This window comes from Argentina silus, assembly GCF_951799395.1.
Source record: "Argentina silus genome assembly, chromosome: 19".
Lineage (NCBI taxonomy): Eukaryota > Metazoa > Chordata > Actinopteri > Argentiniformes > Argentinidae > Argentina > Argentina silus.
The window spans coordinates 2203289-2221661 of NC_139673.1; the positions used below are offsets into that span (position 1 = coordinate 2203289).

Here is an 18373-nt window from a genome sequence, read left to right on the forward strand (position 1 = left end):
GGTGGGGGATGGGGGGAGGGCAGAGAGATGGGGGGGAAGAGGGCGAGGGCAGAGAGAGGTTTTAGGAGGTAGCAACAGTTGGTCTCTGAAAATGGGTTTGAAAGTGAGGAGAGTGAGTGAACAACGAGAGAGAGAGAGAAAGAGGAGAGGAGAGGAGAGGAGAGGAGAGGAGAGGAGGGGAGGGGAGGGGAGAGGAGAGGAGAGACATGAGGTGTCTGAAAGCAGAGCCCCCGTGGGCTCCAAGGCCTCCACCACCACCCTGGGCATCATAACCACACACACACACACACACACACACACAAACACTCCATCACACCCATACCTGCTGCTCCCTGACCCTACTGGGGTGAGAGCTGGGCCAGGGGAGGGGGAGAGGGAGGGAGGGAGGTCGGTCAGGGACATTGGACATATTAACCTCATATCCAGCCTACCTGCAAATGACATTAATGCCTCTCCTGTGATGAGGGTGTGGTGTATGTAGTGTCTGTTTGGTAATCCATCCTGCTGTCACACACACACACACACCTCTATCAAATATGCAGAACAGAGCAGCGACCCACACGCACACACGCCCTTCTGCACTCGCTACACAGATGTTGCGCTGGTCCAGTTAGGAGGATGAGGTTACCACTGACAGCTCATCTGTCGGGTCCACCTCTCCACAGACGGGTGAGTCAGAACACCCCTCCCCCCTCCTCCCTCTCCTCTCCATCCATAGGGGCCCAGGGAGGAGGAGGTTTACAGGTGTGGTTGTGGCTTCACTCTGCCATGGAGACCAGAGGACACAAGAGCAGGGATATGAACACGGGCCAGGGTGTTAGCTGCATCCACACTACAGGTGCTAGGGCACTTCAGTCAAGTGCCCTCAGGCAGGCAGAAGGCAGCGGGCTGAGGCCCCGTCTAAGGCCACTAGAATATCGGACCCTGAAGTCCAAATCCTGACTTGAGATCCGCATGTGTCACTTGGATTTCCACACAAACCGTGCACTGATGTCAGGCGGATGTCAGACTGATGTGATATTTTCAGAGACGTCCGCGTACTTGCGTGGATGTCGGGGGTGAGTTAAGCGGGAGCGTGGCCCACTGGCCTCCTGCGACCGGTCTGACTGGTCTGACTGGCTGTACGTCTGCCTGCTCTCCTTTAAGCTGCTCTTTAAACTCACATCTGGCAACGTGCAGCAGTGCTCCTGGCTCTCTACCACTGGAACTGTGCAGCCTGCCTGGAACAAGCCTGCCTTTGTCTCTCTCTCTCTCTCTCAGGCCTCTCTCTCCATTTCTCTCCCTCTCTACTTCTCTTTCCCTTGCTCTGCCTTCACCTGCCTCTCTCTCTTACTCCCATAAAAACACACACTGTAACGTCCAGCCTCACAGGAAGGAAGGGGGGAGAGAGAGAGAGACAGAGAGAGACAGAGACAGAGACAGAGAGAGAGAGAGAGAGAGAGAACCAACTTTTACCAGGCCAAGAGGCCGACTAGTTAGGCCCGTATAGGGCTCAAATAGAGCACGGTAAGACCCCTCCTCTCTTGTCCTCATTCAACACGAAACTGCCTCCCCCTGCCAACAGCTCCTCCTGGGTGTGACCTCCAGCTTCTCCACCAGGCTCTTCCAAACACTGGATTATCTGTCTCAGAGGAGCAGGACCTCACTCTAATTTACACTGATCTCATCCCATCTGATATCTCAGCCCCTAAATCCTTTATCTGGGTTAGCGCAGGGATGGGGGGTGGGGGGGGGGGGGTGGTGGTCTTACACAAAGTAGACGACTGTCTTGTACCAGAGCTGGGGGGGGTTCTTCCATTTACAGTTCAGCTCATGTTATTAACCATTGACTTAATTAACGGAATTATCCAATTCATGACCATGGGAACTTAACCCAACATGTCCTCCTAACCTTGTTGAAAATAGAAAGTCGGCATCACATGAATCCATCTCTCCTCTGTTCTTTACTGGGCCTCTGTGAACCGAGTCTCACGGGGTTGTAAACAGAGACCAGAGCCAACCACACCCGCCGGACCGGACCAGGCGGGACCAGACCAGGCGGGACCAGGACCACAGGCGGTCCAACCCGAGAGCAGGACTGGAGGGGATTTACGTGGGAAAGCAGTGCCAGGCTCCGGGTCTCAAAGTCCATACTGGTCAACCAGGAGGACTAACAGCAGCTCTCCTGCTTGGTGCGTGTGCGTGTGTGTGTGTGTGTGTGTGTATAGTAGCGTGTCAGAGAGGTTGAGACCGTGTGTGTGTGTGTGTGGCGCTCCCTCTCACAGCTGCTCTCGGTAGACTACATTCCTCAGCCCTCTCTCTCTCTCTCTCTCACACACACACAATCTACTGAGCCATTCAGCCACAGATATTAGAACACAACTATACACACTACTCTGCTGGTTAAGGGGCTGGGTACAGCTTTACATCCACCGGGGGCAGGCGTACCCCTCTCTCCCCCTCTAAGGGTCCCCTCCCTGGGCTAGTCCAGCTAACCATCTCCCTGGCGCTGTTCCACGGCCCCGCTCCATACTTTCACCGGACAAAAAAAAAGAAAAGAAAGAAAACAAGGACATAGGGAATTTTCTCCGTCACATTTTCCATGGAATACCGACAAGCCTGGATTCTCTGTCGAAGCCAATCCATACTGCTGCTGCTGCTGCTTCCCAGCCTCCCTCTCTGCCTCAACACCAGTAAAGAAAGACAAAGACACTCCAGAGATGAAGGCTGGAGACCAAGAGGTGACAGAACCAAGAGAGGATAGGCTGAAAGACCTTCTAAAAGAGTGGGAAGAAGAGAGAGAAGGGGGAGAGAGAAGGAGAGAGAAAGAATGAGGGAAAATAGACTATGGCGTACCAGAGGGAGAAGAGAGATCTTTTATAGAGGCACTCTAAATCAAGACACGATGGGAATCCCATTTAGAGTTAGGTGGTGGTGGTGGTGGTGGTGGGGGGGGGGAGGAGGGGTGGAGGGAGACTGGGACGGAGAGAGTGAGAAAGAAAAGCAAGAGAGAGCAAGAATGGTTTGACCAATCAAGGACAGAGAGCAAGAGGAAGAAAGAGAGAAGACAATGAGGAATTAATAACAGTACTGTCTGAGTGAGTGTGAGTGTGTCTGTCTGTACACCCTGTGTGTGTGTGTGTGTGTCTGTACACCCTGTGTGTGTGTGTGTGTGTCTGTCTGTACACCCTGTGTGTGTGTGTGTGTGTGTGTGTGTGTGTGTTCTAAATCTCCATCTTTTTATAAGAGCTCTTAGTCCTCCACGGCCCACATCACAAGACCAGTAAGCCTGCTCTCCCTCCCTCCCTCCCTCCCTCCCCCTCTATCTCTCTCCTCCCTCTCTCCCAGGATCCCAAAGCCTTCTCATCACGTGAAGGGGACTCTCTACATTCCCACCCGCACAAAGCCGCCACTGTGCTCCAACGCCATTCAGACCGCACCAAAGACTCTCTCCCCCTCTTCTCTGTCTTCTGCTTTTTCTGTCACAGGGGTTTTTTGTCGTTTTTTTCCCAAACCTCTCTTTACCGCTCTGTCTCTGTTTCTTTCTCTCTCATTCTAAATCCTCCTCTCCTGTTTTTCAGAGTCAGAAAAACATGTTCCCTCCCTCTCTCCCTCCCTCCCTCTCCCTCTCTGAGTGGTATTTGACCATGCAGCCTAGAGCAGGGCTTCACTCTGTCTTCCTACCAACCACTCTCGTTCTACTCCTTCCGATTCCCTGTCTCCCTCGCCCCTCCCTCTCTCCCCTCCCTCCCCCTTCTCTGTGTAAACTTTCCTCCCGTCTTCCCTGTGTACTGGAGCCATAGAATAACACAGTAGGCCAGAAGCACATCTTTGCTTTACCACACACACACACATCAACCAAACCACACAGTGCCTTAGATGACACCGCAACACGGTGCAATTAGCCCAATTATATGAACAACATATGGACCCTAAAATTGGATTAGAACCTCCAGGGCTATACTACTGTGCAGCAACACACACACACAAAATTTCAGAGGAAAATGGAGTGTTGTGCCTGATTCAAACATTGGTCACATTCCTCCTGGATCTGTGAGGAGAGATACAGGCCAGAGGAGGGGTGTGAGACGCTCTTTACTCTGATAACACCAACACTAAACATGCCAACACACATCCAAAGACCTGCAGCATACTAACACACACACACACACACACACACACACACACACACACACACACTCCTGGGAGGGTTAAGGAGCTGTGGACGTGCATGCTGCCCTGGAATGTTTGTGCATTCCACACAAGGGGCACTCTCTCTAGGGGTGAGGGAGTGGGAGGTGTGTGTGTGTGTGTGTGGGGGGGGTTATCTGGTTAAAAGCCTCTCCCACATTTTCCTTCTCTCTCTCTCTCTCTCTCGCTCTCTCTCTGCAGGACAGGAAGGAAGAAAGGAGTTTTATCCACACACTCTCTGGACCACTGACCTCCTCCCACCCACCCAGCCCTTCCTCAACCCGGGGGGGGTGGGGGGGGGGGGGGGCACCTCAATAGTCTAACGGGGCTTCCTCTCCTAGCCAGCAGGGTCTGAAACAGAGCAGACTGTTTAGGCCTAACAGATGGAAAAGCAAGCAGACACATCCTGAACATGTCCCTGGAGACTAGAGGCAGAAAGACACTGCATCCATCAGCTGACATTTTCCAACACACAGTACTACAGTGTGTATACACACACAGACACACACACACACACACACACACGTGTGCATGCCACACACTCATCTCCAGCTGCATTTATTAGTCTGACCCAAGGCCTCAGTTTCCCCAGAGAGAGAGAGAGAGAGAGAGAGAGAGAGAGAGAGAGAGAGAGAGAGAGAGAGAGAGGGTGGGGGGGGGGGGGGGGGGGAGGAGGGAGGATGCAGTAGTAAGGGGGGAATGTGAAGAAGCAATTAAAACACGTGGCTGAGGCCCCTGCCTCTATCTAAGCTCATAACAGGATGTGTGTGTGTGTGTGTGTGTGACATTAATTAGTAATTTGTGGATGTCTGCCTTGTTACACCCCCCCCCCACCCCCTGAGCTCTTCAGTAGTGTCAGCTCACAACCAGACTGCCTCTGTAGACCACACACACACACACACACACACACACAAAGTCACCAGTAGAACCACTTTATAAGGCAGTTCTGCAGCCCCTGAGTCTAGCCAAGAGAAACAGCAACATATCCCCTTCCAAAAAAACGTCAAAATTCTGTCTGTTTCCTCCAGTCCCAGTGAAGTGTTTTCTTAGCCGTTGCTGCAAACAGACAGACACAGACACACACACAGAGCATCTGGCCTGCTACAGCGATGTCAGAGATGGCTCTAGGACTACCCCTTGAGAGGTCTTGAATACCTGAGCCACAGACGTGAGCTGTGCTTCAGAGAGCGGCGCTGCTGTGAATCACCGGGTGCAGGCTCTCCTCCACACATACGTACGCACGCCTCAGACAGCCTGCTCCCAGCACACAGGACAAGCCTCCCGCCAACAACACGGGCGCCTAGTAACAGCGACGGGGGATAAGCAGCTTATCATGGACCTACACATTAATGGCCAGCGAGCACGACTTAACAATAATAACAGCAAATAATGTCATGGCTTACACAAGCAGGGCTCCTGTCCTGGAGGCTGTGTGCGTGTGTGCGTGTGTGTGTGTGTGTGTGGGGGGGCGTACACTCGCATGCCTGTCCTGTCGACAACACACACACACACACACACAGTCCTGTTGACAAAACAGTCACATAAACAGACAGAGTGGGTGGAACAGAGTGACGATTAAGGGTGGATGTGTGTGTGTGTGTGTGTGTGTGTGTGTGTGGGGGGGGGGGGGCCCACACACACACACACACACACACACACACACATCATCGTCATCCTGGTCCCACACACATCATCGTCATCCTGGGCCCACACACAGAGGGGAAGCAATGGTTCCTGTTCAATGCACTGTACACTAACAGACACTAACACACTACACACACAGGGTTTAATTAGCCGTAGCATCACACCCGGGCGTTGAGCAGGACACACAGGGCCCTGAGCAGAGTGGCTAAGGTGACACACACACACACACACACACACACACACACACACACACACACACACACACACACACTAAGACTCAATGTACAGACACACAAACAACAGCAGTCAGTTCTTCAAACACATTTCTATTTCTACCTCCAACTGCTTCGTTTATATGCATTCCCTTACAGTTACGCAACTGATTCAACCGCACGACATCACCAAGGCATTATCAATCCATGTCTGTACAGTCAACCAAGGCATTATCAATCCATGTCTGTACAGTCAACCAAGGCATTATCAATCCATGTCTGTACAGTCAACCAAGGCATTATCAATCTAGCCTCTTTCTCCCGTGGTGCCTGGGCTCTTGAGTGTGGGGGGGGGGGGGGGGTGTCTGGAAGCATGAGAGGAGTTAACAGGAAAGTGTGGAATGTGTTCCAATGAAAGCGTCACGTTTTCTGTGCACTCCACACACCGGTTGAGAGAAGAAGAAAAACCGAGTCGAGAGAAGGAGGGGGGGGGGGACAATAAAAATGGGCAAGGCCCAGGACAGGAAACGGCCTATTTTGTTCATGTGCTATTCTCATCATATCTCTCAGGGAACAGCAGGGAACAGCAGGGCTAAACCACTAAACCCCTAAAGCCAAATAGTGGAACATCCCTCAGACGCGAGCCTGTTTAGACGACCACACTAACAGGTCCCTGCTGACACCAGACCACGGAACACAACGACAAAACTCTACAGATCCTCGATTAAAGTGAATGTTAATCCCCAGACTTAAATCGGCCGTCGAGTAGGACCGGCGTTCACGACGGGGGGGGGACTTGGGAAAAAGGGAAACAGTCGACTGTCCAGCGAGACAAAGCCTGGAGACGTCACGCACACTTCGTTAACCGATCGCCATTAGCGACTGACAGTTGGGTTTAAAAAGCGGGTATGAAACAGCAACTCAGATTGAACCCTGAACGTGAGCCTGAGGCTAAAACAGTTATGTGTAAGCTAACACGCGAACCCTTGTTTCATGGGCTGCTTCTGGAGGCTTATGCATCATTAAGGGAGGACACCTGACACCATTGTTATCCCTAAAACATCAACCAGTGAGGACGGGCCTCTGAGAGACGGACTGAAACCTGACCTGACATCATAATACACGCCCACGCGCCTGCACGCACGCACGCACAGGCCACAGACAGACAGAGTGGGAGATGTTCAGAGAGAGAGAGAGACACACACACACACACACACACAGGCCACAGACAGACAGAGTGGGAGATGTTCAGAGAGAGAGAGAGAGAGAGAGAGAGAGAGAGAGAGAGAGAGAGAGAGAGAGACACACACACACACACACACAGGCCACAGACAGACAGAGAGTGGGAGATGTTCAGAGAGAGAGAGAGAGAGAGACACACACACACACACACAGGCCACAGACAGACAGAGAGTGGGAGATGTTCAGAGAGAGCATGAGAGAGAGAGAGAGAGAGAGAGAGACACACACACACACAAGCAGGAGGAGGGCTGCTTCGTGCTACAGTATGTTATCTAACAGCGATCTGAGGGAAGGCTCTGAATAGACAGGAGACCAGACAAAGTTCACCACCACAGCCAGGACCTAGGCTAGATTCCATTTCGGTTAGTCAGTCCAGGGGAGGAATTTCACTGGAGAACCACAATCTCCAGACTCAGCTCGAGGACTGGCTGGACTCCAAGACAGACAAGCTCTTCTCCTGGCTGTGGCTGGAAGAGGCTGGGGGGCTGAGCCTCAACTGTGTGTGTGTGTGTGTGTGTGTGTGTGTGTGTGTGTGTGTGTGTGTATATGTATGTATGTGTGTGTGTGTGTGTGTGTGTGTGTGTGTGTGTGTGTGTGTGTGTGTGTGTGTGAGGCCTGCGAGGTCAAAGCAGGGGTCGTGAGTACCGAGGGAGGAGGAGGATCAGCATCAATATTTCAGCATCGCGTGGCAGCGCCTCTGTCTCTGAAAGACGGGGGCCTCGTATCACCTGACCGACTAAAAACCCACGGTTCAAAACTCAAGTGTTGTACACTCATTGGCTGAGTAACTACAGCGACGGAGAGAGGCTGAAACTTGACCCCCCCCCCGCCCCCCCATGACTACCCCACCCCCCTCCAAAAAAAATAAAAAAATAAACACAGGTCCCTGTGGTGTCTCAATCATTAAGACCATCTGCTGAGAGGCTATATTAGTGCCTTTGATCCAGGAGCTAAACCCTGACCCACCCACAACCCTCTCCCCAAATTGCTCCTGTGGGCTTAGCTCCTCTGCGCGCCGCAGCGCCAGCCTCCGAGCAGGGAGGATGAGCCTCAAATCTTCTCGCCGCAGGCGTCTATATTTAGATCAATACACTCAGAGGACGCGGCACGGTGTGTACATTGATTCTGCACATCACATCACATCAACGCTCACACAGCCAGAGGGTAGAACAGGCCAGGGAGACGAGGATCGCTGGGCACTGCCAAGTGGATTATCACCAGCATGGCAGTGGATTCAAGTACGTACACACAGACACACAGACACACAGACACACAGACACACAGACACACACACACACACACACACACACACACACACACACACACACACACACACACACACACACAGACACAGACACAGACACAGACACACAGACACACAGACACACAGACACACAGACACACAGACACACACACAGGGTAGAGATCCACTCCAAAGTTATAGCCCCCAGGTCTGGACAGCAGACGATGTCAAATGATGTCAGATGGCGGGTTGCCTGGTGTTGAGTGGTCAGTGTGTCGTGGGTTAAGGTTAGGGTTAGGGTCAGGAAACAGACAACGTCTGTGCTATGGTCGACACCAAGGCTGTGTCTCACCTGAGGCAGGGCTAGGTTAGGGTCAGCATGGCTGAGTCTCACCTGAGGCAGGGCTAGGTTAGGGTCAGCATGGCTGAGTCTCACCTGAGGCAGGGCTAGGTTAGGGTCAGCATGGCTGAGTCTCACCTGAGGCAGGGCTAGGTTAGGGTCAGCATGGCTGAGTCTCACCTGAGGCAGGGCTGTGTTGAGCTGCCTCTGCAGCGAGTCCCTCTCGTGGCTGACCTCGTGCAGCTTGCCCTGGGTCAGGCCCAGGTTCTCCTGGCTCTCCCTGAGTGTGTCCAGCAGCCGGTCTCTCTCCTCCAGCATGGACACCATCAGGGACTCAAAGTGGCCCTCCGAGTCCGACTGCAGGGGGGAGCCTGACCCCCGGCCGCCCCCGCCCCCCGACGGAAGCTCCGCCTCGCTGATGGTGGGCATCACCTCGCACATCATCTGAGAGGTGGGGAGGGGGGAGGGGGGGAGAGGAGAGGAAGGGGAAGAGGAAGAGGAAGGGAGGGGAGGGAGAGGAGGATGGCAAAAGAGATAAAGGAGGGGTGGAGAAGAGGTAAGAGAGGGAGAGATGAGGAGGAGGAGGAGAGAGCAGGGGAGTAATGGGAAAGAGAGAAGACGGACAGGGTTTTGGGGAGGGATGAGGGAGAGGGACGAGAAAAAGAAAGAAAAAGGAAGGGAGAAAAGTGTGGGAAAAGGGGGTGGGAGGAAGAGGAGGAGTGGAGACATGGGGACGAGGGAGGAGAGAGAGACAAAGACAAAGAACGTCAGAGGCAGCCGGAGTGCCAACACAACTACGCCAGAGCCAAGGAAGCTTCGTGGCAGACATAGTTAAGAGACTCATCATTAACATTAGACACTCTATCAACAAAAACAAGGTCTACCGCACACACACACACACACACACACACACACACACACACACACACACACACACACACACACACACAGACAAAGATCACTGTTGCCAGACGCCTTGAGCACTCGTTTCTGCATGCTGTATCTCCCCATCTGTAGTCAATAAAACAGTACCTTGAGCTAAGCTGTTGTCTCAGGGCTACCGGAGGCTCTGCGCCATTCGTTCAGAGAGACAGCTCAGCTCAGCAGACAGCAGCAGACACCACAGAGGGGCCTATTGGCCTGCAGTCAGCAGAAAGCCTCCACGGACTTGCATCAGACATAGATTGCACTAATTGGATAAACCAAACAATATAGTCTTATTAAAGAAAAAAGGCCCGTGTTTCAGAGATGAGAGTGTGGAGATAACAAGGTGTTGCTCTCCCGGCGGCTCAGTCTGGTTAATTACACGCTGATAAAGGACAGCAGCTTATGAATATGTGGAGCTAATTTCCACACACGCGCACACACGCGCACGCACACGCACACGCACACACGCACACACACAGTACGCACGCACAAACACACACACGCGCAGTCTCCAACTGACATTGATGTGTGATTCACAAAAATGACTCAACCTAGGATTCAGCCAATACGGTCCGTTAACCTCCCACCGTACTTTTCACCCAGCAACAACAACAATAACACAAAAAAAAAATGCTGAACACTCTCCAGCTCCTTGAGTCACAGCTGCACTATCTGGACTCAGCTGACTGTGCCGAGGTCCAGGGAAAGCCTGGCCTCCTGTGCCTGGTCCAATTGCATTGGATCTGGCTTGAGCCTGCCTGGCAAAGGCTATGAGGGTTTATGAATGGAGTAAACATGGTGTGTCGCTGCTCTGCAACTGATAGTGTGACCTAATTAGAGGATGAAACGATGGAGGGTGGAGGGTGGAGGGGGGGGGGGGGGGTGGAGGGTGTCTCAGCTGATGCACAAGACCAGGGAGCAGCTTCCATTGATTTGACAGGGAGAACCCATGCGAGGATAGGAGACGCGCACGCGCGCGCTGCGCACACACACACACACACACACACACACACACACACACACAGACACGCACACAACTGTGTGGATAGTGTGGATGTGTGCCTGCATGTTTGTGTGTGTGTGTGTGTGTGCTCTGATGTGAATGCTCTAGGGGAATGCTGTCTTTATGGAATAGAGCATTCAACAGGGGCAACAAGAGGATGTTGGGGAGGAGGGTAGGTCTGATCGGGGTAGACCTCCATCCACTCTCCTACGCAGGGGGCTTAACAATCGCTACTGGGCCGCCTTGCAGACCGCCTGGCCTCCAGACGGGGGGGAAAAGCCCAGAATCATGTGAGCTAGATTTTAAAAAAAGCAGGACGGACTGCTAACAAATTGGAACGAATGCATTATGAACCCGGGCTTTTTCTCCCTCCCTTCTTCCCAACGCCGCCTTTGCCTTTAACGCCAAGGGCACATGCTTTCAGAAGCCATTGTGTTCAGTTCAGTGACCGACCAACCAACCGACCAACCGACCAACCAACCAACCCACCCAGTGGCCTGGCATGGTGACAGACCTCTCCCATAACATCTACAGGAGATCCACCTTGAACACCATCACCATGCAGCCTAGCCTCTACCCTAAGCCCCACCATTGAGCCTCAACCATCCCTCCCCCCACCTAACCTATTATCCCCCCCCCCCTCCCCCCCATCCAAATCCCACACATCTCTAGGAGAGAGGCCGAAATATTAATGGCTGCTGCTGCTGTTGGCTGCTGCCAAATTTAACCTAATTTCACCACAGCAAAGGGACGACTGTAGGCGATGCTCCATAAGGAGGTCAAGCCGCCAAAGCCCCACAATAGGGGTTTATAAAGGGGGGAGGGGCCGCGCTGTAGCGCAGAGGCAGGCAGACAGACTGACAGATGGCAGCCAGCAGCCGTACAACTCACCACTACTACGAGCAGCCTCCCAAGCGTGAGGGAAAGGACAAACAACAACAACAACAACAACAACAACAACAACAACAACAACAGAATGTTTAGCCAACGTTGTCCCTGCTGAGTGTGCTGCCTGGATCATGGACACAGCCAGGAGAGGAGACCTATGGTGGTGGGACGGACGGACAGGAGGCCTATGGTGGTGAGGGGGACGGACGGACAGGAGGCCTATGGTGGTGAGGGGGGGGGGACAGGAGGCCTATGGTGGTGAGGGGGGGGGGACAGGAGGCCTATGGTGGTGAGGGGGGGGGGGACAGGAGGCCTATGGTGGTGAGGGGGGGGGGGACAGGAGGCCTATGGTGGTGAGGGGGGGGCCTATGGTGGTGAGGGGGGGACAGGAGGCCTATGGTGGTGAGGGGGGGACAGGAGGCCTATGGTGGTGAGGGGGGGACAGGAGGCCTATGGTGGTGAGGGGGGGACAGGGTGGGCTTCACCACAGGGCCAAACAGCTTGAGACACAAAGGGGAGGGGCAAGCAGGTCAAAGGTGAGTGTAATGTGTAAACCATTCCATCAGGGTCACAGGTCGCAGCTCTCTGTCTGGAATGGGGCCGTTTTTTTTTTTTTGATGCACCAACCAAACGCTCAACGTCAGTTTAAAGTCGTTTACGAGGAGAGAGGACTTTAGTCTCTCTCAAACTGAATTCTTGCGTAGTTATTACCATGGGGGTCAATGACTGACTGATACCAGCCTCAGGAATGTACTGATGAGCAGGCCAAAACCACTGTCCACTGTCTGGCCCTTGTGTAAAGTTCGACAAGCACAGTGGTGATGTTGTTATACTGGGCCAATAATGTATTTTAGATGACACAAGATTGTCCTGTCGTAACCCTTAACTTTTGCACTCACAGCCTACTCTGTCTGGTGCAACAATTAAAGCCACAGTCCGCGAAATGTCCGGTCAAAATTGGGAGCGTGTCTCTGTCTTATCTAATCTCGTCAAAACCAAAACAGTATGAACCTGTTATTCTACTGCTTATCTTTGTGGTTTAGAGGACTTTGTAAACTAATGATGTAGCCTATACCTTCAAATCAATCAAGTTTCTAAGACGTAGTTCTGGGCTGTCTTTCCTCGAGTCGCAGGTATGCTGTACATCATAGGAGTATGCTGTCTATCTACATGCACAGTGTCATCATGGGGTGCATTTCCTCCATTGTTTACGTTTTTGGTTGGTGGCCGATCATTTGATCGTTAATAAAGCCACTCTCTGAGATGTGCACAAACAAACAAAAAAGAAGCATAAGTTGACAGACAAACACCTCTCTCCTTCCCGACCTATAAAAACTGCCTAGGTTGTTTACATCACATGACAAGGCTGTACGGTGACAGCTGTACGACACAACTACAATAAACAGTTACAACACACGTTATAAAATACAGTCTACGCTTTAGTTCTCACCTTTGCAAAGTGGGCGAAATTCCTTTGTGATGTCCACTTTTCTTCTCGTGTTGAACTCTCTCCAACTTAAGTCTAGAAGACCTCAAGTTTTCAACTAATGCCGCTTTAGAAGCCCACAGGTGAATCGTTCCTGAACAAGTCCAGACCGTTCAGAACATCACATCCATGGTCGGGGTGACAGGGGGTGACAGCCGCACACGCTATGAACGGTCCTTTCTGCGAGGAAGAAAGGAATTCCGAAGGCCGCACGGCCAGACCCACATCACAGAGACGGCGGTGCTCCGAACGCTAGCTCGCTTAGCTAACTCACTCCGGTGTATCGGACAGGTCGGCTAACTAATGTGAAAGCGAAAAGTAGGTCAAAACTGACTAGAAGTACTTCCACGGGGATTATAAATCCAGATATGAACTAGTTCTGGCAGTTGAAAATGTTGCTCGGGTAGAAAACTGCAGCTTTAGCTGTCTAGCTAGCTAGTTACCTCCATACAACGAACGAAAGTGGAAACAGATGACAGCTAGCATCGAGCTAAATGGATAGCTAATGCGCTAGCTAGCTAGATTTCAACTAAAAAGTGAAAAATCACTGTTCAAGCCAAAACCAGGCACCGCCCGACAGCAGTTCATAATCCACTCTCCATGATAAAACGACAACTTAAGGTAAAGTCGTGACAAAAATAAGATATCCAAAGGACATTTTCCCTGGTATGTTAGCTTAGCTTCCCGTTGTGAGCCGCGTCACCACATCACACAGGCTGGCAGTGGCAGGAGAACAACTAGGCTGAGTGATCCAAGAGAGGAGATCGCGGAAACTTATAACTCCTTCATTTGAGCTCGAAAACACTCTTGGTAAATGTGTGTCCGCCACAAGTTTGTTTACGAGGCGTCCAGGCAACAAATACAGCTGGTTTCCAACCGAATGCAAGTGTTTTAATCCCGTTCACGGTCGTCCAGCTCGACAGCTCTTGTCGTCCACGGTTTCCTGCTGCTGCTCTCCCGAAAAAAACCTCGGTGCGTCCACACGTCTGGTGACGTCCGATGCACGATACAAGATACAGGCTTACACGTCGCCGGCCTTTGAGAGGCTGCTGTCACTCAAAACGGTCCCATTCATTTATCTGCACGCAATATATTGTGTGACTGTAATTAATTGTGGGTAATTACACTGGTATAAAGCATTTCTCTTTTCACTCATGTGTACTTCAGTCACCATGCAAAACAGAAGTCTCTGAAATCCCAGTGTGATCCGATGATTCATCTCAGTGGAATTATCATAATTATATAGATGCAGCATAGATTAAATACCTGTACTTTCCCTCACTTCCCCCCACAAATGGCATCTCCAGAGACAGTCAGCAGGAAGTCTACATCAACACTGCCTCCATGCCCTCAGTATGAGACAACTACTGCAGATTTCAAAGTGAAGACTTTAATTGCCTATTATCCAAAGCATCCGGTCTGACCTGAATAATTTATGACTGAGGGACCTGCTGGAAATTCCCCAGTCAATCAAACGACAACCCCTGTTGCTGCAGGGCCCTGTGATATTGGTAATTAGTCAACATTGCCATTTTCAGCTTGTTGGGAGATGTGGAACCAGGAGCCTTGCCCAAATTAGCTATTGTGCTACAGCAGTTATGAACTTACGAAGACACACACGCGTGTGTGCGCACATATACACACACACACACACACACACGTACACACAATCATCACAACATATTGTGACATTAAATAAGGGAAGTGTGTGTGTGTGTGTGTGTGTGCACGTGTGCACACACACACACACACTTCCCTTATTTAATGTAACAGTATGTTGTGATGATTTCCTCAACATATAATTTATTCCGTGTGCAATTCTGTTGCGTACGTGTCTGAATTCCAATTAAGCACTTTTTTTTGTTTTGCTAATGAAGGAACTGTACTGAAAATGATCATCATCTCATTGACCTGACAGCAACATAAATGAAACATGGGGTATGTGAAGGAGAGACTCCTTCCAGCCAGCCTTGTCGCAGGGCGGCTGTGGGCCAGATATGTTGTGGATGAGGTCACCCCGTGAAATGAAACACGATGAAGGTACCCAAACCGTCCTTTCACAGTTCCTCAGATGCCAGGCCTATGGAGGTGCCTGGCTCGGACCCTGTCTCCTAACCTATCCCATCTCTCTCTCTCTTGGCTCGGACCCTGTCTCCTATCCCATCTCATCTCTCCCTCATGCCTCCTTAAAGCCTGCTGTGAATGAAACCAGGATCACGAGCCTCTCCCCTCTCTCGTGTTTCACCCCCTCCCTCCCTCCCTCCCCACCCCGTCTGTCTCCCCGTCTGTCTGTCTCTATTGACCCCCCACACCCCCGACCTCCGCTGCATACCACTGCATCCATGACCCTTAACCTCTGACCTCCGCCTTTTCACTTTCCTGCTCTTTTCAACGCTTTACAATATGGTCACCCACGGCCACCACTTGCTCCTCGACCTCCGACAGCTGTCAGGGCACAGCCCACAGGAATGCACCACCCAACCAGAATGCTTCTGGACAAACTGTCAACAATACTATAAACTTCTGGTGTTCTCCAATTATGGTTGTGCTTTACTCTGTACCATGTCATTTTACTTCTACATGATCTGAATCACAATGAACACCCATCTTCTCCTTCTAGATGCAAAGCAACGCTGTTTCACAAAGTTAGCCTGCTGTCTCCAACCTTCACTTGGTGAGGCTGGCAGGTTCTAATCATGTCATAGCCTACATACCTTTTGATTGGTTATACGACTGACAAACGGTTATTTAGTCTGAAGCATGAGGATCAATTGCATTCAGATTCTCAATCTCATACTGGACGGGCCTGGCCAGATATTCAATTCATACAACTGCTCAACTCGTCAATTTGTGGATTAAGTATGCCCCCTTGTGGAAAACATATGTAGGTGTTGTTTGAATGCAATGGGGAGACAGGGGATATCTCTAATCACTGCATGCATTAGCTTTCGAGTCAAGATTTTAAAAATAAATACAATTAAATTGTATTTCCACTGACCTTATGATAAGTATCAAAATGATTATGCATACCTCTTTTTTTTCTCATAAAAATACTTTGTTGATGCTAGCAGATGACACACCTGTGTGTGTGTGTGTGTGTGTGTGTGTGTGTGTGTGTGCGCGCGCGCGCGCGTGTCTATGAAAGAGAGAGAGAAAGAGAGAGAGAGAGAGAGAGAGAGAGAGCGAGAGAGCGAGAGAGAGAGAGAGACCCAAACTACCACAAGAGGGCGATATATAACTAGTTTTCATGAAATGGGCAGAACTTATTGAGTGTCTGATGTATTTGTGTAGGCAATTCATGGATAGGTGCTAAATGCTACCCTGTTCTAACCCACCCTCATGCAATTCTCACCCATAGATGTGAATGAATACCCTAATTACCACCATGATCGGTCCAGTTTTATTTGTATTCTTTTTGTTAAAACAACATCCTCCATGACTCATGTGAACAAACAGGTTCCTTCGGAGGAATCTGGTGTGTCATTCTAAATAATCAGTAAAAAGTAAAAAAATAAAATAATAATAATAATAAAATAAAATAAAAAGATAGATATATCTATTGTTAGAAAGTTAATTCATAAACATGGCTGTGTTCAGTCTCAGTCAGTGATGACAGTAATGTTCTCCTCTTGCCTGGGTGAGGCCCTTCACAGTGGGCTGGCGGTGGCAGCTGTAGTCTGCCTGACAAACCTGACGCTCCCCTGTCAAAGAAACCCACTGACCCAGAGGCCTGCAAACCTGACACTTCCCTGTGAACCAAACCCCACTGACCCAGGGACCTGCAAACCTGCTGCACTTTTGAAGTCCCAAAAGTCTGCCTATGCCTTAGTACCAAGCATTAGTTCAGTCAGTGGGGTTGTGTCAAACTGTACCTTCAGGGTAGACTGGCTGCCTCTCCAACAGTCAGCCCACCCAGCTGAAGCTTGATGGCTCTTAACATCACAGGAAATCTAATGCAATCAGACAGGATGAATAAATAAGTACTACAGATAGATATTTCTTTCTTGTTTGACTTTTTTTTTCTTATTGTACCTCAATCCAAATGGCCATTTTAGGGTCATACACACATACAGTACACTGTACATATGGCAATAGTAGCCTATTACGATGTGTAACAGGGACAACATAATGCTTTGCTATGCTGTTTCTATTTGGTTTAGTCGTGCTTAGTAGTACTGTGTAGACCGGTGCTACAGTGAGGATATGTTGGTGAATTCACTGGTACTAACATGTACATACCACCAGGTGGCGATGTTAACAAGAACATGATAAGCTCCATTGCTGACATGCACTCAACAGGTATCAAACACGTGAGAAAAACTCAATCGAACTGTACACTGTGCATCGAATCGCAGGTGTGTTGGAAAAACACCAATGGACACAAAAGGATGCTGGGAATGTCCTGAAGCAAATGAGAAAGATCAATTAGTCAGTTCTTACAGTCGCCGACAGATCAGATAAAGACCTGATTGCACCATGGCTTGTCCTGGAGATCCGGCCCTCTGTTCTTCAAGGTACAGAACAGCCCCTCAGGCATCAGACGATGAGTAAGCTACATGTGGGTGAAAGATACATCCTCCCTGCCAGCTGGCACCCTGTCGTCTCTTAGAACTGGAACACAGTCAACGTACACAACGACACCGAAGGGCCAGAAAGCAGCGCTTATATAAACAGTAGGGCTTTCTTCTCATCGCCGATGCGGCCGTCAGGGGGTGGTGGAGTGTAGCGTATCCCACGATGACTTAACACATTTCCATTCAGGCCGACGTTCCTCGCCGGGGGACGCCTCGCTGCGTTCCGTCATACCCAATTTTTCCGTTCAATCAATACCCCCGTCGATGGCCCTGGTCTCGCCTTGCCCAGCGTCATAAAAAATTAAAGTGTGGCCTCATTAAAAATGTTTAATTACTGGGATCAAGTGCAGTCCTTTAGCTTAACAAAACAGCCCCTAAACCCCGGGCTGATAGGAAAGATTGAATGTAGCAGCTCTTGGCAACGAATGACAAGGAAAAAGGACACTAGGGTCAAACTGGCCTGCGCTCAACCTTTTAACTCACTGAGCCAAAATATTGTTCCTCAATATGACTCTGGCTTTCTTCCTTTTTAATGAGGCCACACTTTAATTGTTGTGACATAGGGCAAGGTGAGACCAGGGTCATCCACAACATGCGCATTCATCATGATAGACTGTAGGTATGCACCCACAGAGGCTGGTGGA

At 50.6% G+C, this 18373-nt stretch overlaps 1 protein-coding gene across 1 annotated transcript in view; it reads right to left on the reverse strand.

Moving 5' to 3' along the window:
- The window catches only part of ppfia1 (PTPRF interacting protein alpha 1), a 46456-nt gene extending 32363 nt beyond the window's left edge, over window positions 1-14093 (reverse strand). Inside the window, exons 1-2 of the mRNA XM_083691361.1 lie at window positions 13120-14093; window positions 9032-9295 (exon numbers count right to left, since the gene is read on the reverse strand). Of these exons, the coding sequence (XP_083547487.1) occupies window positions 9032-9295 (264 nt within the window). The 5' untranslated portion in view covers window positions 13120-14093. The remainder of the gene's footprint in view (window positions 1-9031; window positions 9296-13119) is intronic.
- Window positions 14094-18373: the final 4280 nt, after the last annotated feature.